The following is a 26,521-nucleotide window of genomic DNA, read 5'->3' as shown; positions in this document are numbered from 1 at the left end:
ATGTGCGTTTTCTAACAGAATTTCAACAACAAGTTCCTAGGATCTATGTGAAGCTTGGGTTATATCTAAGCTCAAAGATGATAAACTTTATAAAGCACCTCAACTACCGCAGCATCTCACATCCTGAGGCATCACCGGGAGCTGCAAATCATGACTTATGAAGAGATCCCTCCATCCTGCGGCTGCAGACAAACAAAGCAGCATGTAAACTGAAAGTCAAATAAGCATTTAACGATCAGAGGAACTTACATTAGACATCCCTTTGTAAGTGCTGCTAACTCCATTTCAGTTTTAGTGGAATATCTCGCCTGCTGAACGACATGATTCAGCTTTTTAAAAGGCTACTGATTTTTTGGCCTATTGAAGGAAGGAAATGACCAAAAAAAATGTTTGTATTAATAAAATATGATGAGATAGGCTTGTGTTGGAGGCAGATTATTCATTAAATTATTCCCAATACACACGTGAAAGGAACTGTAATGATCTTGTCAAGATCTAATTCTGTGTTTTAGAATTCCTATTTGTGTCAGCCTTGTTCCCATTTTTTTTTTAACAAACATCACTTTAGGCAAATTAAAAGCCACCCATGGTGATATCATGAAAATGTATCACTGCACATCAAAGCCAGTCCCTTCTCAGTATCAGCCCACACTGCGGTCATTCCCACTGGGAGGAATGCTGATGAGCCACGGCACTGACTGGTTGGACATGATAACCCAGCATGTGAGCTCACCATTACAGTCATTACGTGTTCACCAGTGGACCTGGCTGTAAATTAATTTAGCCTTTTCCCAAATCCTCATGTTTTCTTTCCTGTGAGGTTGAAACTGTGGGACAGTTTGAAACAAAAAGATTTAGAAATTGAGCCTAATGTCATTTAATAAGTTAAGTTATAATCTGTTAGTAAGATGTTAATACTGTTTATTGTTATCGAGCTAATGTATTAATTTACAAACATATAACTGAGCCAATTATTGGGTACACCCCATATTACTGTATATTTGCTTTCAAGGGCCAGACTTTCTTATATTTTTTAAAGAGGTCTTTAATAGTACTTTTCTGTAGGTCTTTCAAAGTTTGTCTTTGAACATTTTCATCTTTGATCATTTTCAGGCCAGTCCCCATACCTGACCATTTTTAGAAAAATGCTATTTTTTGTTTGTTGGTTAAGAATTATTATTATTTTATTTTTTTAATGACACATCACTGAAGGGATAGACATACCAGAGAACCTAAATTGTATCCTAAGGTCCTTGTCCTTGTTGAAATAACATAATTTTTTCCCATTTATTTAGGTAAACATACAAAGAAATACAAATGATTGATGGAGTTATGAATGCAGATTTTGATCCACCATGCAATACCATCTGAACGCATCAAATTGGCAACAGCTTGATCCCATCAGTAAAAACATACCTGGATAGAAAAGCACATAATGGAACACAATCAGTCATGGATTGGCCTCCACAAAGCACAGACCTCAACATTACTAATGCAGTGTAGGATTATGTTCACAGAAAACAGAACAAAAGGCAGAAACATCCAAGGAAGAGCTTTGAATGTCCTTCAAGATGCCTGGACAACTATTCCCAAAGACTCCTTAAAGAAATGACAAGAAAGCTGCCTAAGAGAGTTTAGCCTGTTCTGAAAAATAATGCTGGTCATACCAAAATACTGAGTTTATCAGAAGGACAGCTTAAATCTTTGGAGATAAAATTAGAGCGCCAAGGCTGAGGTGGTTTGGACTTGTATAGAGGAGGTTTGTGGTTATACTGAAAAAAGGATGTTGAATAAGAAAATTCAATCTAGGAGGAAAAAAGGAAGACCACAGACAAGATTCATGGATGCAGTGAAGGAGGACATTCAGAGGGTTGGTGTGACAAGAAGACATGAGTCTTCTTCTGAGGAGGCCACTGTGGTGACTCCAAAAGAAGCAGCAGAAGCTTGTTGTACGGCAAAGCTATCTTTGTCTTATGTACCCTCATGCACTGCATTTCCATGTATGTTTGCATATTTCAATACATGCATACACCCAAATTCCTGTTTTCAAAAGAAAATATTATAAAATATGGGGTGACTTTTGCACAGTATTTAAAAGCTAACTCCAAAAATGTGAGTTTATTTAGAAAAATCTGCAGTTCACTCTCTAGATGAAACATTGTTTTTCTGTCCTTATATCCTCATAAGCTAGACAAATAAAGCCTTTCCTCTGTCAGAAGAAGAAACTAATCCGCTGCTGACTTGGGGGAGAAAAAAGAAAGAAAGAATGGGGCTCTGTTTCAAGATCCCTGTACATCCGCTCTTCTATCCTCATTCCTGCCCTCAATTCCCAAAGCAATCTCAAGTTAGTGCTTCTATTAAAACAATACCACCTCATGCAAATTGCTACTGCCAAGCCCCGTGATTTCGTTTCTGGTCCATACTACTACTGCTCTCCAATGCTTTAATGGAGACTGCGCCAACCTGACACTGCAGGAGGTACGTTCAATGTTATCAATAAAACAATCTGATAACGATCGCTGGCACTTTCAGGCTGAAAGGAGCAATATGTGACACTAAACCGATTAGCAGTTCATTGAAGACCGCTGCCAACAAACCAGGGCAATTACAAAACAAAACAAATCTAACCTGCACCTGCACCGCTTCCAGATTGCACAGCATTTTTGGTATTTAAGCACTGTTATCCTAATTGGCAGGTAGCAGCTCATGCCACAGATACATTTCAATAGGAATGTTAATGACCCGACACACACTGCCGGTTAGCTTCCCTGAGCATACTTTTAAAGGAAAAGCCTTTACAACTCAACACAAGATTTACCTGGTCTGTGCCTTTAGCAACTGTTTAATTAAATAACTGATTTACATGCTGGGCACCTTGGTGCTGCTAACCTCTCCTCTTATAAGGTGTTACAGCGTGCACAAGGGCACTTGCAGAGTACCCTGTTGAGTTCATTAGGGCTGCTGCCTGCTCCGAGGAATATTCTTGTTTCTTCAGCTCAGACGATTGACTCGGCTGAAGTCAGCTGAACTCTCTTGGTAATGAGGACTTTGCTGCAGGTCTGTTGCTGGACTTGACTCAGCCATTTATAGCTTTATGAATAAAGTTAACTCTTTGGTCTGAGGGAATAAATTGTCAGCTCAGGCCGTCCAGCTACTCCACCCAAAGAATGACATCAAATGCAGCTGTCATCAACGCCGCTTTGTTAGTGGAGTCAAAGGTTGCATGTTATGTTGTAAAAGCAACGTCCACCGATAACTAAACAGAAACCCAAAAAACAACCCGAGATGTTTTCAAAATGAACCGAGCACACTGAACTCCAAACCAATTTCAATAGATTTATTATGTCAATTATTGGGATCATGTCTGTGAAAGGTGCTTTATAAAAAATTAATATAGTGCTTTTCTACTCTGAGTACTCAAAGTGCTTTTATACTACAAGCCTTTCACCCATTTATTTACAAACACACACACACACACTCACACACTCTACAAGCACATTTTTCAATGCCAATGTGCTTTTCATCTAACATTCACAAATTCACACTCCACTGGATGTATTGGGGACAACTTAGGTTTCGATATCTTGCCCATAGATACTTCACTGATCTTTCGATTAGTTATTAGTAGATCCATTTTACCTCCCGAGCCACAGCCGCCGCTGTGTCCAAATTTCTGAGTATGACTGGAGATAGTAAACAACGTTTATCATCTAAACTAGAAAAACTTCCATAGGAAATTAACCTTAAGGGCTTTGTATGACTAACAAGATGAAAACAAGCCAGCTTCCAAAGTAAGTTCATTTTAATTTTGAACCTGCTGTTACTTGTGATAAAGTTGAGTAAATCCTAAAGACGGAGCAGTTAAACTGCACTAAAGGGTTAACTTTGGCCCGATTTAGTTCTTGCATACAAGCAGAACACAGCAGAAGTACAAGAAGGAACTTCTGAGCCTCTAAACAAATAAGCTTTCTGTGCCACTGTCAGTCATTATGTTAATTCACTAATGCAGATTAAAAAGTAATTGTTAACAATGTTTACACATAATAATCTGCCTTGGCTGACTGCTGTGGAGCAGATAAGAATAGGCTGTAAAGATGTCCAGTGTAGGGCTTTATATGCTTCATTACACACTTTTGTTCCCAGTGAGTTAATTTAAATAGATTCTGTGGGCACAAAACCAACTGTAACCTTATCTTCCCCTTTCATTTTCTCTCACCCGCTCCACACTCACCTTGTGTTCAGTAATGAGGTGTCGGTTTAACCTGCAACTTTTTGTGGAAGTTGACTTTGTGTTGATCAGAGAAAAACCTGAAAGTTTTCTGTGAATGCTCACACAAGCTGTATGTTGCTCAAATATACAGTCTTAGAAAATACTAGCATTCAGAGCAAAGCTTCACTTTACCTTGGCTCGATAAAACTCAAAAACCACACACGACTGTTGTAGAAAGCTTGGGAAAAACGGCAGCCTCAAAAATAATCATGCATTATGAAAGTTTTACGTTTTGTTCCAGAGGTAAGAAAACCTATTACACAACCCAAATGAAATTTGTTATGCTAATAACTAAAAATCCAACCACTGAACTGAAGTTCCTCATTAGTATGTCACACAGTGCACTTGGCTAAGTGTTCATTTTATTTACTTATTTAATATTTTTCAGCTTAGATGCCTCCACTCAACAATTTTCCTCATAACCTCTGGATGTTCAGTGGATAAATGTCACGACGCAAGAGTCGTGCCCACGAGCTAACGGAGAGAAGAGAAATCTGTTGAAGGTTTTAGATTAACGATTATGGGTGTTGTGTTGTCTTAAAGTCAAGCGCAAGGACAGGCTTCATTTTTCAATACTGACAAAGGAAATGCTACATTAGATACTGCATTGAGTTGCAGATACTCGTGGAGACCATCCCTGGATAGACGTGACATTACGACTTCCACTCTCTTCACGTCCTTTCATTCAATAGTGACTTGAGGATAAATGACGCTTCAAAGAACTTAAAGGACACTTTGCTCACAATTTATTCAAGGGACATATTTGTGGTACTGACTCTCGACAAACCTCAGAGCAGTTCACGCTCCAACAAAGAGAGGTTGAGTAAAAATGGAAGGTGAAACAAAAGCTTAGTCTATTTTGTAATCTCAGAAATTCCTGCTCTCCCTCAAAGATTGGCACTGACAAGCTGATACTAGTCAATACTAGTGTTCGACTTTATGACTGAATGTGGTAAATTTGACTTCTAATCTCTGAACGAAATAATCAATTGGCCTAATCATCGTTTCTCCTTAAGAATGAGTCAAAACTGAAACCAGATGCAGTGACTTTACAATGGCAGTCAAATGAGGCGTTTTCAGAAGTGGGATTTATTAACATTGCAAGAGAAGCACTTTTGTCATAAATGCTCACCTGGCAGTTGTTTCTGTATCTATACCACATTGCCTGCACCTTCTGCATCCCCATTTAAGTGATGATTTGTACTTCTCGAGTTACTTTAATGATGCCTAAAAATCTAGGGACAGCAATGCCGTTCTACAAGGAGACCACATCTGTTTCTTACATATGCCACGTGAAAGTACAGGCGACACAGCTGACAAAATGATATGAGAAATGTTTGTTATTCGGGTGGGCAACGAGTGAAATTAGTGATGAAATCCATCATAGAGCAGGAACAGCAGAACAGAACGAAACAGATCACTGTGGCGTCGATCCGTAAGCTGCCGACATTGTGTGGAGAAGGAAAACATCCATAAAGCTTTTCATAGTGTACAATGGTTTCTTTAGGATACCAGTAAAACACTGTTTTATTCTTTCCATTTATGTGCAAGGTATGAGTTCATGGCAGAAATTACAATATAAACACTTCGTGTGCGTATCGTAGTTGAAATAATCGGGGTTTACAGACACTGTAGGGGCATATCCACCTCCAGACTCAGGCTGCTCATTTCAATTTCGAGGCAGGGGGTAAGAGGTCAGCTGCCTTCTTGCGCAATTTACAACATCTTCCTCTTCTCAAACTCCTGCAGAGATGGACAACACAGAGGAAGAAGAAAAGAAACAACGTGACATGAAGTGAGACAGACGTGAATGATTTATTCATGCAGAATTCACTCAGCTCTGTTTTGATCCCATGTATCAGATCTGCTGTTGAAGGGGGAAAACAGAGGCGGCTAGAGCTGTGGAGTGCCTGTTTTTTTTTTTTGTTTTTCTTTCCTGGAGAGTGCAAATCATGTAGCACGCACATCTCACTAAGTTCCAGTTGCCAGCATTAAAACAGCACACTTCCTCTGATTGATAGGGACTACCCATCTGCAAAAATCTGATTTATGCGTGGTTATGGTTGTTCTGTTTATCAGCACGGTCCAACCATGTGACTATAAATGAGAAAGCATTATGTTAGCCATTAAAAAGGATGTTGCTATTTACATATTCAATTTGGGAAATATCACACAAATCATAGGATGATAGAATACGTCGTTCCCAGAGAATTTTCCATTCCACAGGAGGAAAGTAACTTAATGCAAAAGTCATTTATCAGGTCTACAGAACACACAAGTAGTCATGCACATGTCGGCCTATTCCTCTGTGGCGTCTGGATACCTGAAGGTCTACTGCCACCTTCAGGAGGAAACAGGCTTGTGTTTGAATAATGTAAAATGCTCGGTAGCCAACGCAAGCGCATTCTTTAAAGCAACAATTAGATGGAGTGGGAGGAGGGAACTGGGGAGCCATGATCTTGTTCACCAAGTTTGTGCTTTACAGATGAGGTACAATTAGAAGAGGGGAGGAGGTTAGGCTTTTGGCTAAAAAAAAGGAAAAAAAAGAAAAAAAATTAGAGGACACAAAAAAAGGGTAATGGGTTGGAAAGAGTGGCAAGAAAGACAAGAGGGGGTGTTTGTGACAAGCAGACAGATGCTTTGTTGGTCCGTGTCAACAGACACTAACTCAAAGGTAGGAATCATAGCACTAAGGTAAGAAAGCAGAGCCGTCTGTGAGGGAGGGGGAGGAGAAAAAAAAAGGAAGAAGAAAAAAAGAAGCCTTCTTTGTGAGACAGCGTCTAATGGTTGACAAGTCAAGAGCAAGAGGGGGAGTAAAAATGAGCAAAGTAGAGGTTGCCACTCAAAAGCGACAGGTGAGAACACGCCTGGATTGAAACTGGGGAGAGCAGACGAACATGTAATGTGAAAGAAAAGCAAAACCTTTACAAGCGAGCAATGACAGCTGTGACACTTGGGCGCGGATACATGAAGAAAGCAGGCATTGTAAATATGGTCAGCACGCCTGCTTTAACCTTTAAATATATTACAAAAACAAAATCCAGATTCGATATTTTTGTGTCTCCATAAACCTTTGCAGCTTTATCAGCGGGATAAGATAATACTGTGATTTTGTAAACAAGTAAAAGGTCATAATTATTCTTCCTTTGCATATAAATTAAGTTGTTCTCAGATAAATATAGGTTTACTGATTTCTTCTCCTTGCACCCAGCGCAACTAAATTTTGCCTTTGTTTATCATTGCGAGTGTGTTACTACTAATTTTTGGCTTTGTGTGGGACGTGGAAACCTACAGGAGCTTATTGTATTTTTTGCATTTCTTGCTGGTCTGCAGTGGGCAGAGATTGTTTTGAAATGGATGTCACACACATAGTTCAGCAACAAAGGAATCTCATGACATTTGTAAGGTTGTTTGCTTATAACTAATACTGCATGATAAAAACCACATCCATGCAGCTCTGTTGAAGATTTTTTTTGTAGTGGGGTGCACATAAGATTTTCTTTTCCCCCTTAATTTGGGCGTTTAATGTTATTTGGAGATTCAACAGTTTAGAAGTTGTACTGTAACAAAAACATACAGTACATGCAAAGAAAATGTTTTTAGTTAACTTGAATAAGAAATAAAAAGGGTGTCCTAGCACTGCTGAAACAATAAAAAAAATGGCACAAACACTAAAAGGATGATCACAATCCTGAGATCTGTGGGAAAGAAGGTGCAGCAAACAAATTGTAAAGATGAATAAAATATTCCACAATAAATATCAGGAAAAAAGAGAAAACTTCAGGCTTTAAATCTTTTAAGGCTATGACTTTATATCTAGTTAAAAATGAGCCATGAACTGGTCGTTGTCTAATCTTCATCCTGTTACCCCCCGTCTGATAGAAAAAAAGCCGCTGATTCAGTGCGTTAGTGCAGCTTGATGCTGAAGATGTACACCTTGTTCAGTTTCATTTTCCTGTCTAACATGCATTAGACAACAAAGGACCAAAGTTACACCCGAGGAATAAATATTCCTCATTCTGCTGCATTTTATTATTAATATTATTTTTTTTACTTTTACTAAATTTTCAAATGGCTACACACAGAATGACAGAAGGAGGCACTATTAGTATACTGTGTCCTACTTACAAGTGAGCTCTCAGTCTGAACTTGATTATTCTTATGATGAACATGGTGCAAGGATTGGAGTGGGAACAAAAAGCAGTCATGTTCCATTAAGATGTTTAAGAGGTTAAACTATTATTAACACTTGGAATTAGAGATTTTACTGAAACCTTGGCCCTTCTGAAATGTCAAAGTTTTCTCGAGCTCACAAAATACTGTTATAACATCTGATTGCATTTGATGACGCATGTATAGATTTCTGCAGATGCACGTTTGGACTCCTGATGTTCAGGTTCATGCAGGTCAGCTGACACAGTAATTCCCCGGTTGTTGTTCCTGCCTGCGGAGATAGCATTATTTCTACTTTCTTCTCTTACATGTTATTACTCCGATTAAGGCAGTCAATGAGATTAACAGAGATGTATGAACACAACGTGCAGCAATATGAGCAACCACGCAGCACGTTTTTCATCATTACACGCAATGATTATGAATTAAACTTTGGGAAAGAAAGTCATGTAAATCTATATCTGCGTGCAGTTGTGCCAGCAGTGGTAATGAAAGTATAAGATGATGAATGGGTGTAATACATGCTTTCACTTTTTATACATCTTGTTAACAGTTCTTCCCTAGAGATAAACTGAAATAAAGAGGCAATGCCAGCAACTCTGCCACAGTAAACACACATTTATTAATTTCTGCCCTTCTCTTCTGCCTTTCTTTATAGCATATTAAAAGTTCAATCTCAGCCTTTGCTACTCAGAAGAGATAAATAACTAAATAAACCTCCTTACATGAGTACATTAACTGTGATAAGAGATACAAGTGACCAAGATCACAAGATATTTTGGTCTGCAAACTAAAGAGAAGAATTATCACAATTTCACTTACATGTAATTATGCTTAAAATATGTTTATTCATTAGTTGATACATTGCATAAACTTTAAAAATAAAATAAATGCAAACAAGTATATTTTATAGTTCTACATTAAACAATGAACCACATATTTATGCATGGGGTAGATATCATAATTTTTTGCTTTCTATGCATTTCTTGTCCTAATTTTTAAATTGCATGTATCTGAAAAAACATAAGTGTGACATAAATTGTTTGGGATATAGTTAAATTAATAAGAATTCTGCTTGCTTCTGTTTAAAGCGAAGCATTTTTAACACCGTTCCCACCAATGACTAAATATTCCAGCAATAAGTATTTTCATATCATGCGATACTGTTAAATTTAACTATCAGTCAGCTCTGATCCACACACAGACACATGGGGGGGATTAATTATTTATTGGATCACCTGCTGAATTTGTAACTTCGCCCATGACATTAATAGTCTCTAATTTTTGTGGCAGTTTTGTTTTAATAGAGAGAGAACAACTAAAAAAAATGCATTTTTCACTCAATGAAATTCAAATAGATTTGTATATATGTATGCATGTACAGTATGTAGGTAAAGTATTTAAAACCTATTGATGTGGTTTTTGCCCTTTATTGCAACTTAGAGACAACACTGTTAAACTAACTTCTTAAAGACTACAACCACAAAAACATGACAATGTAATTTCACCTTTCATTTTCAGCAAGACTCTGATTTTAGGCGACAAAATTGGGTTACTCTAACAAATACCAGCTCTGGATCAAGCTTAATTTCACCATGACAAAACCATGCAAATACACCCACCTGGGCATTTGTTATTTATGGCACTGCTAGCTAAAAAGCTTGCTGTTCTCAACTGATCTAAAGTTGCCTGCAGTCATTTCTGACAGTTATCAACCACTGACACATTGGAGCCGTACTTTCCATCACTGTTCATGATTACTAATCTTTGAGCCTTTGAATATTTACTGGTCCAAGTGACTCACCTTGAACATAGTGCTGCCCAACTGAGCAGGGGACATGCTGACTACAACTCCAGCTGACTGGAGGGCTGCAATCTTCTCTTTGGCTCCACCCTTTCCGCCAGCGATGATGGCACCAGCATGGCCCATTCTACGGCCAGGAGGAGCAGTTAGACCAGCGATGAAGGATACCACAGGCTTTGAATTATCACCCTGGAAAAGGAGGAAAAGGAAAATCGGAACATAAAAATGGGGTGAAGATGCACAGAAAAGGGGAAACTGCTCAAGAGAAAGTGTCAGATGCAAATAGCATCAGAAAGCACAAGAAGAGAAAAGTTGAATCCTCTTTCTGCACCTGCATTTTATTCATTCATTAGAAATGAAACACCCCTTGTCCTCCTATTAGAGAATCCCATGATAACAGGCTTGTCTAACCTGCCATCTCTGTCTCAGTCTGCAATATTAAAACAAAAGGGTCAATCAAGCCATTTAATTGCATGGGTTGGTGTATGACCAGATAGGGGTTCAGGCTCCCGCCGTTTCATATCATCTCATTTCTAAAATGGTAATTAGTCATGTAGGCACTGATTAGCTCAGCACCCATCTATACTGCTTTCTCACTGATGGATGATACATTCAACAGTTAAGATCATTTCCAAGGTGAAGAGAGCTAATATTTCATCTTCACCAATAACACAACTAGCAAGGGGGACTGTGTGTGTGTGTGTGTGTGTGTGTGTGTGTGCGCGCACGCACGCACGCACGCACGCACGCACGCACGCACGCACGCACGCACATGAACAGCAGCTAATATTTCATACTTAGGAATAACAACATAATTGCAGAGGACTGCTTGGTGCGTGTGCGCATGCACAAATTTAAACTAGCGCACAAACAAACACAAGTGCACGCACGCAGCCTTAGTCCTGTGCTTTCAACAGAGGCTGTGGCTCATCCGGTGAGCTGCTTTCAGAGGGTGAATGTGGGATGCTTTACAGCCTTTACAGCAATATAGTGAGGTCCTTCAAAGACACCCACTTCAAACTGCCATTTCAGCTTCAGATTCAAACCTGACACTGGCAGGAACAAAATGGCAGCTACTAATATATACTAGAGATGACTTCTGATAATTAAGACTCACAGGACATATACCAGCCGGGGAAATGCTGAGGACCTTGGCTCAGAAATGCACCACTAATGAGGCATTAACACTTGAATAGTTAACAGGGAAATGAAAATAGGGAGGGAACATCATTTTAAAGTGCTCTAAATATGTTGGAAGCATCTGCTCTATGCATCGAAAATGTATGCATAAAAACAAATTAGCACAAACAGCCCACTCAGTATTCAGGAGTCAAATCACGTTCTAAATAAACAAACCAACCTCGTGTGGATCAAGTCTTAAATCTAACTCAAACGCAAGAGGTTTAATTACTCCATTAATCCCTGCTTCCCCGGGCTCCAAGTAACAACTCATACAGGGAAGGGTGTCATATTACAATATCCCTTTACCCGTCTTTTGTCTTCCACTGTTAGCTGTACAGATTTATTACCTTAATTATGAGACCAATCGCATAATATAACGTTCTAACACCTCCTCTGTGCCAACATGACTGGAAAACGCCTTTGTTCTATAAACACAAAATACCCTGCTCTAAATTGAGGAATTGTTTTCATAAGCTTAAAAGTAAAACTGGGACACGCAGGTGGCCTCACCAACATGATGAGGGCGGGGTGTAAATAACATGTGCCAGCGCTTCAACTTCAGACTTCATCCAAACTACAGCCTTCCTTCATTTTCAGGGTTTTTTTTTTTTTCCCCTCACAGAATAAAATGTTTATTTAAAAGGTCAGTGGAGATGGGGTGAGGACATTTTATTTATACATACCCACCACAGTAGTCGAGGTGCCAAATACTATGACGTATTTGGCATGCATGACCCAAATTTTAATATGGCGTGGAAAGCCTTTTTCTGTTAGAAAGCCTGTGAGACTCTTGTATTGATAAACCGCTGATACAGGTGATGTTATAAAACCACTTTTTACTTGGCAATAGAGGGCATCAACACCAATGAAGGCTTAATGCTGATATATGCCCTACATCATAAAATCTGACAGCAGAACCTAGTGGGAAGTATGAGTTTGTTTTCTTGCATTTCACTGAATTAAAGCAGCGGTAGACAAAATAGTGTGCAGTAACTCAGCTGTAACACTGATGGATACTGAAATCAATACTTTCTCCCCTTTTGGTCTAATATGTCGTTCGCACGTCAGGAGATCAATTTATTAAATGTTGCATAACATAAATCAATCATGACACTCAACCTTTAATTTCAATGGGCATTGAATACACAACGTGTCCAATGTGGCACAATTTGTCAAGCTAATGCGAAACGGGGCATTTAAAAAACAGTTTTGGGTTTAACGTCTTGAAATGAGTAATGTGGCCCTCTGTGAATACATACTGAAAAAGCTCAGCACAAAACTGTTTATTTCACATGAGATATTTTAATCTTTCCTGTACTGGCTGTGTTGTGCCAGGTTCAGCCAAGGCTCAGCTGGGAAAAATAATAATTTGCTAAAAATAAAACGCATCCCTTCAATAAAACCCAGTTATTATGGAGTATGAACCTGTTTTTGAAAGATGTCGAATCAGTTCGGAGGTCTGGTTATATAAAAAGAGAGTGGATGATGTAACCACGCTAAAAGACCAGAGAATAGTAGATTTCAAACAAATTTCCCACGTGTGGGACTAATAAAGGTTATCTTATCTTATTTGTGGTGGTGCTGGTGTGTCGAAATTTTAGCAAATAAAAAAAAAAAAAAAAAAACTGATCGATTTATACTGTAAAAAAACAAACAGAAACAAGAATGACCTCCATGATTTATGAAGTCTGCTACATGTGCTGCGCTCTAGGGACGGCCATATCGTTTTAATCTTTGAGCGTTTGTTGAATTACACAGAAGTTGATAGTTTATGTGACGACATGTTGGTCTGGTAGTGAGCATATCTGCTGGTAGAAGGTGATGGCAAGGCACCGTTGATACTAAAAGATGGAAATCCAAAGACTATGCCAGCTCTGTGTTCAAATCCAAAATAAGATTAATAAAAATAAGAGCCTTTTTGAAAAATCACAAATCTATCAGAGGAGATCAAACCAAATACCAGAATATCAAACAATGACCATTAGAGAGATGTGTAAGATTAATGCTTAAATGTGGGATTTCGTTTGGAACAAGACATAAGGTGGGTTGATCGCTTATATCACTGCTGTCAATCAAATTTAATCAAATCACACCTACGCTACCCTGATGACGCACATTGCCTGTTTTATAATGTGCTTGACACTAAACAATAATATTTGATATGTTCTTTTTCCCTCCACTCACCTTAGACCTTATTTTAGATAAATCCAAGTTTCAAATCAAACTGAAAGTTTACTGGACCAGGTTTTGGAGTTTTCCACCCTGCGATTAAAACCAAGAAGATACTGACAGAAGCAAAACATACTTATGTGTATTAACATTTTATTTTAAGGTAGCCTACTGCTTATTCCAGACACTGCCATTTTCACTTATGGGAGCACACCGCTGGCAGTGCATCAGTGACTTGAATTTGAATGTATCCAAATCTAGAAAAGTTGAGTTAAAGTAAAAACAATGTCTTCAGATATCCTTCTACCCTTTTTCAACTATTACAGTTAAAGAATGCCATTTTATGTACGATGTTCTACACAACTAACTTTCAACATGAGATCTGCAGCTTACTCCCACGCTCTGCTGGGCTTTTTCTTGCATGTGTTTCATTTGAACTGTCCCTTCCTGTCAACACTCTGGGTGATTGGGTGGCGGGTGTTTGTACTTTATTTGTAGAGTGTGAGAAGTTATTCTCCTGAGACGCCAGGAGGAGATTTGCATGCATTAGAGAAGCTGAGGGCAAATCAAATTCATTTCTTAGCTCGAGAGCACCATAAGCGCGCACGTGGACACAGAAGCAAACACATGCACACGGAAAAATTAACAGGCTAAAAGTATTCAGACCCCGAACAAAAAATTATTTTTTAAATATATACAAGTTCACAGCCACTGGGATACACAAGTCAATCCTCACCCGACTCTTTATCATATGTGGTCTCACAAAAGGTTCACTGTTCATCAGCACTGCTGATTTCAGAACATGTCCTGTGAATCATACCTTCATCCCATCTGTCAGCTTATCTTGATCACACAAATCACACTGACACAGAGAAGTAAGAAAGCCAGCCTGAAGATACGATCACGCTCATAGCTCATATGATGGCTTCCAGTCTTCACTTGAGCTGACATATTTTGAAAGGGCATAACTGAGAGCTAATTCAGAAAAGGATACATTTTTTATAAGAACAGATATATGTGTTAAGGTGAAGCGCTGTGTGAGGGGATATTAGCAGGAGAGTGAAGTGAGATTATGGGTGTCCAGTGTGTCATTTCCTTACAGAGTTGTGCTGTTTCAGGTACTCTGCTGCATTCTCCTCTGCATTTCCTCCAATTTCTCCAATAAGAATAATGCCCTCCGTCTTGGGATCCTGCAGGAACACCTCCAGACAGTCTATGAAGTTTGTGCCATTAAATGGATCCCCGCCAATACCTTGCAGGAGACAAAGCAAACACTTGATAATGATAATGCCTGTGAAGGAGGATCACATGGCTGTTCAGGCTTCATCAAATAAGCAGCCGCTGGAAGCCAGCTTCACGTCAACAACATCCGATAACCACTACCAAGATAATCTGGGGATGCTTTGCCCGGACTGTTTCACACAACAATTAATATTAACTGATTTAATTTCCCTGTAAATCTGGTCTCATTTTCATTGAGCAGTGCCTTGATTAGCAAATGATGTACAATATACTGTATATCAAGTGACTTTTAAGCTCTAGTTTAGCATTTCAGCAGGGCAAAATTGACTCTGCACAACAAATAAACATTGGACACAGATCCTTTAAATGTCCTACTACTTGCAATGCCAGTGCTGACCAGTGACAGAGAGCTAAAGCAATGAGCTGGAAACGCTGTACAGCTCTATAAAATTAACTGCAGAGTCATTTCTGAGACATTTTGTTAGGGGAGAAAAAAAAAAGTTCAACTGGACAGAGTCAAAAAAACCAAACATTCTCAATCATTTTTCAGTTTTACCTCAATTGTCCCAAATCATCTGCATCTCTGTGTGGTACTTTAATGTCTTTTGTTTCATATCCAGGAAACAAAAATTACAAAGCTTTTGAAAACCACAAGGGTGCAATAATCATTTTTAACAATACTTTCCATCAGGATCTACAAAAGCAAGGGCAAATCTCCACAAGACAAATCTCCACAGACTCAATGTCTTCTTAATTTATATTCGCACCATTAGAAAACCTGGCAACACCAAGAAAAAAAAATTACATGCATACTAATCAAAGCGCACCCACATTAACAGCAACAAAGATGACAGTGATATTAAATATTGCATTAACTGTAATTTGTTGTAGCCCCTAGGTCATACTCAAACTTCAGAAGTCACGAGCAGACCCACCAATAAACTCCGTTTAATGAACTCTACAATATTTAATACTGTTGCGGCACTAGATTTATGAAGTCTGGCTAGAGGACACTCCATAATTAAAATGTCTAAATAATGATGAAGCCAAGTTGTTTTTCATTTAATTCCAGAGTCCAAGTAGCTCTTTGATATGGGTTTTCTGGTGGCACACAAGTTGGCCAAAAGAATTTGTTTTTGTAAAACAGTTAATCTTTTGATGTTTTGCCAAGATGTAACAGAGCTGGATGTGATTGTGTCGTTACTGAATGTCAAGATGTTCTAATAAAATCTAAACAGATATTCTGAGCTGCCTCCTAGAAAGCAAACATGCTGATGCTCATACTGTGAATAACAATAGGAAGCGATACAAAATTGACGAATGAATACACTGGGTTTTTAAACAGCGGGAAACAGAGTTTGGGAAAATGTCACAGGTTGTGCTATCAAGCAGCATGTGTTGTTAATCCATGCTGTAAATCAATGAATTATTAAAACAAGGCTATGAGACACTGTAGAGAAAGTAGGGTAATAAACAGATGGGTGGGTTAATGGAAAGTCCCACATAAACATGTGAGATATGCAGAAAATATGATATTACCTGCAATCCTTTATCTGCTTTTATTTACCAGCTACATTTGTAATAAATGTGTCATTATTTTACAGAATGTGTAAAAGCTAGTATTGTCTTTTTTGAGATGTACCTAAAAAAAAACAAAAGAAGCATGAATTTAAGAGAAAAAAGGATATATTTAAGATATATGGTACACAATCACATTTTATGTACGGCTATAGATGAGCGAGTGAGATGAAAAACACTATCCTTAAGATTTTCAGGACAAAGACTTTTGAAAGTAAGTTTCTATATCCATCTGAGCCACTCAATGGATCGGTCCAATCTCAATAGGGCTCTTCAAAGATAGCAGCACCTTTAATGCTCAGATCTGAGAGGAATATTCTGAGCACTGATCAGAAAAGTGCCTTTTTATTAGAAAACGTCTGAGCTATTTGCTGAAATGTATTAGCATCTGATGAGTTTTAGAGCAAGGTGATCTTCCAAGTTCACCTTCCTATTTCTACAGAGTCCTGTAAAATATTCTTTTTTTTTTTTTTATTTAATCTCTGGAGTAATTATTAAAGATGAAAGTCTAATATCTTATCACGTCTAAGGTCCTGCCAACATTCACAGTGAGGTTTAAATTAAATATAAGGATGTGATGTTGAGTGCTTGGTAATAAGTGACCAGCATGTCTTCAAACCAAATGCAGCACATACTAATATAAAATTCTCTCTGTTCATGCCTACAAAATCTCCCTGGCATCTACTTCGAGCAGTTAAAAAGCTTGTTTTATGTTGCACAGATATAAAAAATGCATTCAACAGCACTGCGTGTTCAGTTTAAACTTAATATGCCAAAAGTCATTGGTAGCTTACCAACACAGAGTGACTGGCCCAGGCCTACTTGCGTAGTTTGATGCACAGCTTCATATGTCAGGGTACCCGATCTAGAAACAATGCCTGAAAGAAAGAACTTCTTAGGTTTCTTTGCTTACAGTTAAACATCATTAAAAGAAATATTGGTCAAAGGTGATATAATAAAATAAAATGCAGCTGCCATTTTTTTGTCAACATCTTTTCACCAAGACATAAAATACAAAACGGATCACCATCATAACAGCTGCTCCCTCTATGCTGCGGTAAAAAAATAAAAAAATAATAATAAATGGCAGGCGATTTACTACATATCGTTAGCTTCATAGCATAATTGCCTAAGTCATTGACTTAGTCAAATGACTTAGGCACTTATGCTATGAAGCTAACGATATATAACAGGACTTCCTGTAAAGGTTCACTAGCCGGGAGCACATGCTGCACGTCAAGCTGTCAACAGCAGGAGCTCGATGTAAGATCTAAATAGTGCTGTGTTTAAAAATAAAAAAAAAGGAAAAAAATTTCAACCTGGAAAGAAAGGCAGCGTGTTTTTCTTCAGCCATTTAATGACTGTGGTTGGAGAAGCCTGAACCAACAGGTGAGTGTTATTCATTTTGAATTTTGACCCCTTTATTGAGTGTCCCTGTTCAACTACTAGTTAGCACCAGAGATGGGCAATAACGCGTTACTTGAAAAAAGTAATCAGATTACAGTAACGAGTAAAGTAAGGGATTACTATTGCAAAATCGGTAATTAGATTACCGTTACTTTCCCATAGGAACGCTGCGTTACTGCGTTACTAAAACCATGATTTTTTTGCGAGAATGTCTCATGACAGTGACGTAAGCGAGTGCGACGTTCGTGACAACAGCTGTGTGCAGATCAACAATGGATCACATATCGATTGTGGGAGAGAGTATGAGTGTGCAGCGTTTAAAGCGTGGAAGTACTGACCTTACTTTGAGTTTGATTCCATAAAAAGTGACAAAAACATTAGTGTCCGTTGTGCGTAGGAAGAAAACTTTTTACAGCGAAAAAACCCCCTAAACTTCCAAGCAAGCACCGAGTGCGCAACGACGTAATGGGAAACTCACAGAGAAACTCGCGGATTCATCAACTGACCGCAGCACACCTGCACCAGGGTAAACCTCCGCCTACCCCCAGTCCTGCTTTACAGGTGAAAATAGAGCAACAGGACCGCTGAGTCTTTGACTTTATTTATTTTCTGCTGTGTTTTACTTGCATCTATTTGAAAGAGTGAGTGTAAACACAAAAAATATTTTCTTTTATGTGCTGGAATGTGCAGAAAATAGGTTTAAATATTAAACTAATTTATTCAAGTCAGAGAATGTTGCAGATAATTACATTTTTGCTTGATGCATAAAGTTAAAAGATTAAAACTAATAAAACAAGTAAAAAAAAAGAGACTTTTCCATTTGATTACATTTTGTATGATGGATTATGCAGAAAAAGTAGAATTGGGCTGAAAGATCTATCGCTTTATCACCTCTTCAGGTTGTAAATCGTGTTTTTAAAAAGTAACTAAGTAACTAAGTAATTAATTACTTTTTAAAATAAGTAATCAGTAAAGTAATGGGATTACTTTTGGGGGGGAAGTAATCAGTAATTAGTTACTGATTACTTTTTTCAAGTAACTTGACCAACACTGGTTAGCACAAATATCTAGTGAGCCAATCACACGGCAGCAACTCAGTCATTAGAATGAGAAAAGAAAGGTGATTTTAAGTATCTGAGCGATCCATGGTTTTTAAATAGCCTGATGTACTGATCTGAGTATTAAAAAAAAAAAAAAAAAAAAAAGCTGTTGATCTGCTGGGATTCCCATCTTTAGGGCTTACAAAGAATGGTGTAAAAAAGAGAGAATATCCAATGACAGGCAGGTCTCCAGGTGAAAATGCCTTGTTGATGCCAGAGGAGAATGGCCAGACTGCCTTAGGTTAATAGGAAGGCAACAGTAACTCAAATTACCACTCGTTACAACAAAGGTATGCAGAAGAGTATCTCTTACACAACTCTTCAAACGTTGAAGCAAAAGGGCTACAGCAGCAGCAGATACCACTCATGAACAGAAAAAAGGAAACTGTGGTGACAATTTGCACTGGACCACAGAAGACTGGGGAAAAAAGGTTGACTGGTCTGAGAAGTCTTGACTTCTGTTACAGCAGTCGAATCTCTAAGAAATGTTTCTAGCATCTTGTTAAATTTGTGCCATGAAGAATTAAGAAGGTTCTGAAGTTGAAAGGGAGTCCAACCTGATACTGGCAAGGTGTGCCCATTTAAAGTAGCCAGTGAGGGCATACAACACCATGTAAGCTCTCTAGATTTCACACATTCTTAAATACATTAACTTTTGGCATTTTAAAGTTATATTCAATTATGCTTAATGTTTAAAGCTTTTGCCTGTGTGACCTTAGACACATCACCACTCACCGATTCTTCCTTTCTTGTGAATGTGGCCTGGCATGATGCCAATCTTACATTCCCCAGGCTGAGAAAACAAATAAAACCCACATATTTCAGTGTATATCTAAAAAAAAAACACATTGTTTTTTGCAGTTCACATTTGCAGTTCATTATTACTTCATTGTAATTTTTTACAATTTAAAAACCTGTTTTTAAACTTTTTCTTCTATAACAATAAGTAATAATAATATAATAAATAACAATTTTTAAAAAGACAGTCATTTGTCATTTTCTCCATTTTATCTACTGGATAAACTCCCATGATATTAAAAAGGAAAAAAATCACTGTTATTATTAATGCATTAAATCTCAGGGAGTCCATGAGAAGGAATTTGGGCTTTCAACCCTCTCAGCCACCCCCACTCACAAAAAAAAAAAAAAAGGAAATAGAAGTAAGTATATTTGTCCTCCGCTGTGTATTTATGTATGCACTTACATTAATGACTCCTGGGCAGTTTGGGCCTATGAGGCGAGTAGCGCTCTGGCGCAGAAGCTTATGTTTGACTTTAACCATGTCCTGCTGGGGGATGCCCTCAGTGATGCACACCACCAGAGGTATCTCTGCGTCAATGGCCTCAATGATGGCTGCTGCCGCGAATGGAGGAGGTACATAAATCACAGAGGCGTCTGCCCCTGTGCCCTGCTTTGCCTGAAGCAAAGAATAAAAGGCATTGGCATTGCATCAAAAAAAAAAAAAAAGGGGACATTCTCAAGTTATGAAACAGTGCCACCTAATGTTACGTTACAAAAATCCATCTGCAAAGGATCACAGTAGGAAGAATACAAACTACATATTTTAGTTCTTGTTTTTAAAAAAGAATTACAACAGCAATAAGCACAATTACAACACAATTAGACAAGGAGTCACACACACCTCCTTCACAGAGTTAAAAACTGGCAGGCCAAGGTGGGTCTTGCCACCCTTGCCAGGGGAAACTCCTCCAACTAACTGGGAGCCATAGTCGAGAGACTGCTGACTGTGAAACGTCCCCTACAAGTGAAGAGGAAGAGAGCGCAATCAGTTTGTGTACACATGTGTAATGAAATGGGTACAGCCACTTCTACTGCACCAACATTGAGATATCATTGCAGACAGAGTGGAAGTAGGAAATATGATGCCATCCAAGATTAATCACCGGTGCTGCTGAGAAAAAGGATAAATACAGAAACTAGGCTGGATTCTAGCAGGGGGTGAAGGCACCGGTAAATATATTCAATGAGAAGGAATCTAAATGATCTTGACAAATAAGTAATGATGTAAGCTAAGTTTAATCTCCTAGCAGAACATTTGAAAAACAAATCAAAAGCAGCGTTGGATAGTCGCCAGCGCAGAGTGTGAAATATCTCCCAAGAAAGTTAGTTTACAAAATATTTCACACACTGTCACTTCCATGTGGGCCACGGAGAACATGTCGTGCTGCACTGCCAAGGTTTGTGCATTTTATTCTAGACACGCAGGAAAGCGATTCACCACTTTGCTTCAACCCTGCCCATAGAAACGCGTAAAATATGATAATCTCAGACATCCTAGCTCAAGCATCGGGTTAAGCATAGTTAAATCTCAAGAGTATACACATTATGATGCACTAATACTTGATCTGCAAACACAAATGGGCTGTTTATAACAGTCTGTGAATGCTGTAACTTTAGTAAGACACTTTTAACTTCCACGCCTACACGTAAACAGAACATTTAGAATATTTCACATGATCAAACTACAGTTTCAATAAAGAGCTGAAAGCAACTGGCAAACAATATATGTGCCGTACACATGCTTTAAGACTTACTTCAATGAACAGGATACAGCCGCAGTAACACTAAGGGATCACAATGCATTTTGTAGATCTGTGAAAGAATAATTTAACTGAACCTCAGTTGCACCTTCGCAGAAAATGAGCTCATGAATTCAGACCGAACTGATTTTCTGCTGAACGAATCCTATCTGCGTGCAGTCAGTTAATTATCACTCGAGAGGCTGAAACAATGTAGATGGAGCAGCACAGACCGTAACTACAAGCGCAAATAAATGACCTTAATGTAAAAATTATAACCAGCCTATTAAGAGGAATTAGAAGCTATGAATCAGCATTTTCCCGCCCATTTGTAATATAGTTCTTCACCCTGCTAACTTTGCTGTTTTTGCCGGTCATTATTATCGCAAATGTTGGTACAATAATTTTGAAAAATGACTTGCTTATCAAGCCAGGAAGACACGGCAATGTGCACTCAATAGCACTTGCTTCATTTCTCATCCTTTTCTAATTACCCAGAGTGTTCACTAGAACTATATTTAACAACCTTTTATTATGTTGAAGAGAAAATGGAAGATGAAAAATGAAATGTGAGGAAGGACGCGGGGCGGGGGGAATATAAATCTGTGAAGTCCACGTTTCTGGCTTGTTGAACACACTTGCCAAGAAGATTGTAATTCTCCTTCACTGCCACTTTTCAAAGCAAATCACATAAGGTTTTTCATGCACGGAAAAAATAATAAATGAATCAAAGGCTCAACAATCTGCCAAGCAGAGTTAAGCTTGGTTAAAACCATGATAAAGGGTAGTTGTTGGGGGGAGGGGGGAGGGGGGGAGACAAGTCAAATTAAAAATGAAAATTATTTTCTATTTAAGAATAAGCTGGAAAAATTAAAGGATCAAACTTGATTTATAAGGCTGAAACAAATCCACAGCAAACAGCAGAATCACAGCAGTATCAAGTGTTCCAGCATTTACACAAACTTAGCATCAGGGACTTTTTACCAAACACTTTTACATTTTGCTAACTTTAACTATTTAAATTATTACAGTGCCGCAAAGCCTTGAGCCACCCCTTATTTCTTTGTACTTTACTTCAAAGGAGCCAGGCTTTCTTGTATTTTTAAGGTGCTCTTGAACAATACTTCTCTGAGCTTTTTGAAGGTCTTTCAAAGCTGTTCTTTGGACACTGAATGTTTTTTCACTCATTTATAGCCCAGTTCTTGACACTGACCTATGAACAAAGCTCAAGGGACAAACCAGCGTTGTGTTTACATAGCATTGAAAAAAAAGGTTTTTAAAAAACTGTTTTAAATTGTAGTGATGGCAAAGCTTAAAGCTCTACAGCATATGAAGAGTATCCGAAAGTCTGGATGTAAAAAATCCAGGAAAGACATGCACCAGCCCTTCAGCTGATCCTCAACTGATCACTGATGCCTCATCAGAAATAGACTCGCTGGAAGTCATGTCCCACAGGTACACAAGAATTGGATTGAAAGTCAAATGTAAAAGAGTCCTATGGAGTGATGAATCCACGTGTGAAATTTTTGGTTTAAGGCAGGTGCAGGCTGTGTCATGGTTTGGGGCTGCATTTCAGCCAGTGGTGTTGGAAATCTTGCCAACAATTCATAAGTGTTGGACTTATGAACACAGGAAAATCCTCAGAGTCTGGACCTTAACTCTATTAAGAACAGAACAAAAAGCAGTTAACATCAGAAGGTCATTCAAAACAGCTTTGAATAACCTTCGAGAAGCCTGGAGAACTATTCCTGATTATTCCCTGAATGTTTGCACATGTTTTAATAAAGCTCTGCACTTACTTTCCGTTTTCCCAACAAAACAAAACAAAATGACCAGCAGACCAAGGCTTTTGCACAGTACAGTATTTGATTCCATTTTAAACCTTTTAAACAACTTTCAAATTGTTAGTGAAATTATGATTCTCTGTTTTGACATGAGTATGTGCCCTGAGAGAATAGAGTAAGGACTATGTTTGGGTTGTTAAGGAGTAATAAAGGATTCTGCTCTCCTTGGGACAATGCAGGAGCTTTTCTTCATCTTAGCCAAGGTTTTAATGCTAAAAGGTCTGAGACAAATCTCTAAGACACAACAGACTTATTAGGCTGTAAACATAAAATTAACTTGAACTACACTGACATAACTTGTGCCATTAAAACAAAACTGAATTTAGGCAGAAATAAAGAATGAGATTTTTACAGCTGATGGAGATGCACTTTTAAAATGTCCTTCTGGTAATCTTACTCATACAGAAAGTCTTTGACATACAAAAATGAGGAATTGTGTGTGCAGTAAGGAAAACCTGAGATTTCACAACAAGATTGCAGTAACTTAAACTGATGTGAAGCAAAAACAACGAGAGGTTTTCAGTCCAAACCTGCTTCCCCGTGAAACCTTGGCAGATGACCTTCGTGTTCTTGTCGATGTACAGGTTCTTTCTTGTGCCTGTGTAGCAGTGTCTGACTCCACTGTGCTGCACTAATGGACGGGGGAAAAGGGAACAACAGAGTTTTTTTGTTATTTGTGAGAACTTAACATAGAGGCAAGACTACACATTAAACCTGTTTTGTTCAAAGGAGACATGTTTTGCAACAAGTAAACTGCAGTTTCTCTCAAATCTGAACCGATCCTAAACCACTCTTCTCACAGTGGACAGCAAAGTGTTTAATCAAATATTTACCTTTCAGGGGAACCCTAAGCTCCACACTGTTTTTGGCAACAATCTTTTACCCTCCAACTATCCTTCAAAGTTGCTGAGCAACATTTAAAACTTTCTTTTAAGACTTACAGAGATATGTTTTACAGAAAATGTTACCAAAAAAAAACCCCACTCAATTTTTAAGACTTCTGTTCAGTTTTATGATAATTTTAGTTAACCTACGGAGGCATTACAAGTTAGTTAGTGTTTGGTGTAACAATGTGTCCAGCAGCTGCAGGTCACGACTCAGTTGAAGAACTTTAATCAAGGTTTATGCATGCTGCGAGGCATCTGATAAGACAAAGACTGTAGGTATTACATAATCTCACCTAACAGGTAAAATGAGAAATATGCTGCACTACTCACAACATGGCTATGAGACACTTTTACTACTATACTACTGCATTAATGTCAAAAGACTATGTAGTTAAACTCCCCTCACAGCAGAAAATTACCATGGAAATCAATAAAGAATCAAATATAAGAAGAACTGATAGTGACATTGACGACATTAATATAAATTAAAGCTCATCAGTCTCCAAGCAGCAAATGGGTAGCTAGGTGTTTCATATTTTACAATTCACATCCAACTGCAAGAAAAAGAACAATGTATTTTCTCATTGTGCGTACACGCAGTTCGAAATGCGTTTTCTATACAAATATTAATTATATTAAAACTGCATCTGTCTGACTAATAATTATTATTTCAGTTCTTGCAGTTCCTTCAATGTCATGTGAGACTCGAGCTTGTCTTGTGGTGATCCTTTCTTCCCTCTTACTCACTTTGTGAAGCTACTATTCAAAAATAAAGGTGCAGCCTATTTACTAAGAGGACACTGCCAAAATAAATAATATGACACCGCGATCTCTACAGGCTAAAACAAATAAACTCACAGGCTTCTTTTGCCGAACACACTGTCCTGTAGCCCAAATGCCCCAAAATCATTCCTGTTTTTCTTTTTCAGTTCAGCCCTAACGCGTGTTTGTGACTGGGCTAATATTAACCAGCAGCCTGACTAACTGAACTTTGGCCCGCTTTCAAACCTCCCAACAAGACACAATTTATCAGTGAGATAAGCAAAGTTCATCTTAGCTAAAGTCTCAAGAAAGGCGTACTAAATTAAAGTTATGTCGCCCTCTAAAATTAACGCAAACTTATTTTTACATTTTTTTAACTGTCAGAAAGTAACATGCAAATAAACTGCCTCAAAAAGTTCATTTAGCTGCTTTCAGTTACTGCTCGATAACATGGGCTGATGAACCTGCTGTCACACACAGCCGTTGTAGTTCACAAGACATGCAAGGTCAAAGATCAACGATCAACAATTAACACTTGTACGGAAGCAGGCTGGTAGGTGCTTAAAGTTAGATTTTATTTAGCGTAAGGCTAAGGTCCTGCTAACTGTCAGTGAGTTTTCCCTGCATTCCTCTACGGTCTCCAGGCTAACGTGGCTAACTAACGTGTAAGCCCCCTGACAGCCAACCCACAGGAGCCTTGCTAGCCGGTGCAAAACTATACGTGCCTGCAAAGCTAATGTAGAGCACACAGACGGTAAGTATACGTGCGATACCGAAAGCAAACTGTCAAACAATTTGTATGACTAAACTATTGTTTGCTACAATACTTACAAAGCAGCCTAGCAAACAACCTGCTGTGAGACATCTTCGGTCATTCACCAATGACACTGGAGACTGAGGACCTCTCACAGGGATCTTAGTTGACCATAAATATCCCGGTGGAATCGAGAGTTTTAAAGAAAAGCACTATAACAAGTCGTTAATTTGCACTGAATTTATAATTGTCAGTATTAACTCAAATAAATTACTATTATTTATTTTTAGTAAGCGGTGAGCTTGACAGTTGCTACACAAACACCGGGGTTAAAAAAAAAAAAAAACAGGCGAAAAGTAGGATACTTGAACCCACAATGAACTATGGGTAATGAAGTTCTGACACAGTACTTGAAAGACAGCACCAGTGCCATAATGGCACTAGAGGGCGCATAGATCATGTTGATGTGGATAATGCCGCTGAATGTCACTTTACAGGACCCTGAGCCAGAAATAAATATTGTATATTGTGTTTAAGATGTTTGTTTCTTGACCTTGGAACAGCAGTAATTTGAAAGGGTTCTAGTTCACCAAGGTCCTGGCAGTCTTAGGAGCTTGAAAATAGGGCAACTGAACTTATTTAAGTTTGTTGAAGAAGTTTTGCCTCTCATCCAAGAGGCTTCTTCAGTTATAAAACCAAAAGGTGGAGAGTGCTGGGTATTTAAACTCTAGTGGGGATTGTCTCTTAGGAGGTGGTCGTTGACCCACTATTAATCATGTGTGTAAACACATGAGCCAAGGTATGAAAAA

The 26,521-nt window shown here is 38.4% G+C and overlaps 1 protein-coding gene across 1 annotated transcript; it reads right to left on the bottom strand.

The window, feature by feature from the left end:
• Nucleotides 1-4,999: 4,999 nt before the first annotated feature.
• Nucleotides 5,000-25,930, bottom strand: suclg1 (succinate-CoA ligase GDP/ADP-forming subunit alph). Its single transcript, XM_085409837.1, has 9 exons — nt 25,790-25,930; nt 23,840-23,940; nt 20,568-20,684; nt 20,130-20,342; nt 19,661-19,718; nt 17,213-17,296; nt 14,699-14,850; nt 10,248-10,436; nt 5,000-6,013 (listed from the first exon to the last, which is right to left on the bottom strand). Exons 1-9 carry the CDS (start codon nt 25,821-25,823, stop codon nt 5,987-5,989), a joined length of 975 nt encoding a protein of 324 aa, XP_085265963.1. The 5' UTR covers nt 25,824-25,930; the 3' UTR covers nt 5,000-5,986.
• Between the last annotated feature and the right edge of the window lie 591 nt (nt 25,931-26,521).

The sequence above is a fragment of the Rhamphochromis longiceps genome, linkage group LG6 (genome assembly GCF_057381845.1).
Source record: "Rhamphochromis longiceps isolate RC_006_pf linkage group LG6, R_longiceps_female_GT1.1, whole genome shotgun sequence".
Lineage (NCBI taxonomy): Eukaryota > Metazoa > Chordata > Actinopteri > Cichliformes > Cichlidae > Rhamphochromis > Rhamphochromis longiceps.
The sequence above is the reverse complement of the archived record's forward strand: the minus strand, read 5'-3'. Positions and strand labels throughout refer to the sequence as shown.

Coding starts and splice junctions, on each gene's coding strand:
- suclg1 (XM_085409837.1), bottom strand. CDS start 25,823: ATGTCTCACAGCAGGTTGTTTGCTAGGCTGCTTT. Junction 20,685..23,839: donor AAGGTTTCACGGGGAAGCAG/GTTTGGACTGAA, acceptor CTTCACTTGTAG/GGGACGTTTCACAGTCAGCA. Junction 10,437..14,698: donor ACCTGAAACAGCACAACTCT/GTAAGGAAATGA, acceptor CTCCTTTTCCAG/GGTGATAATTCAAAGCCTGT.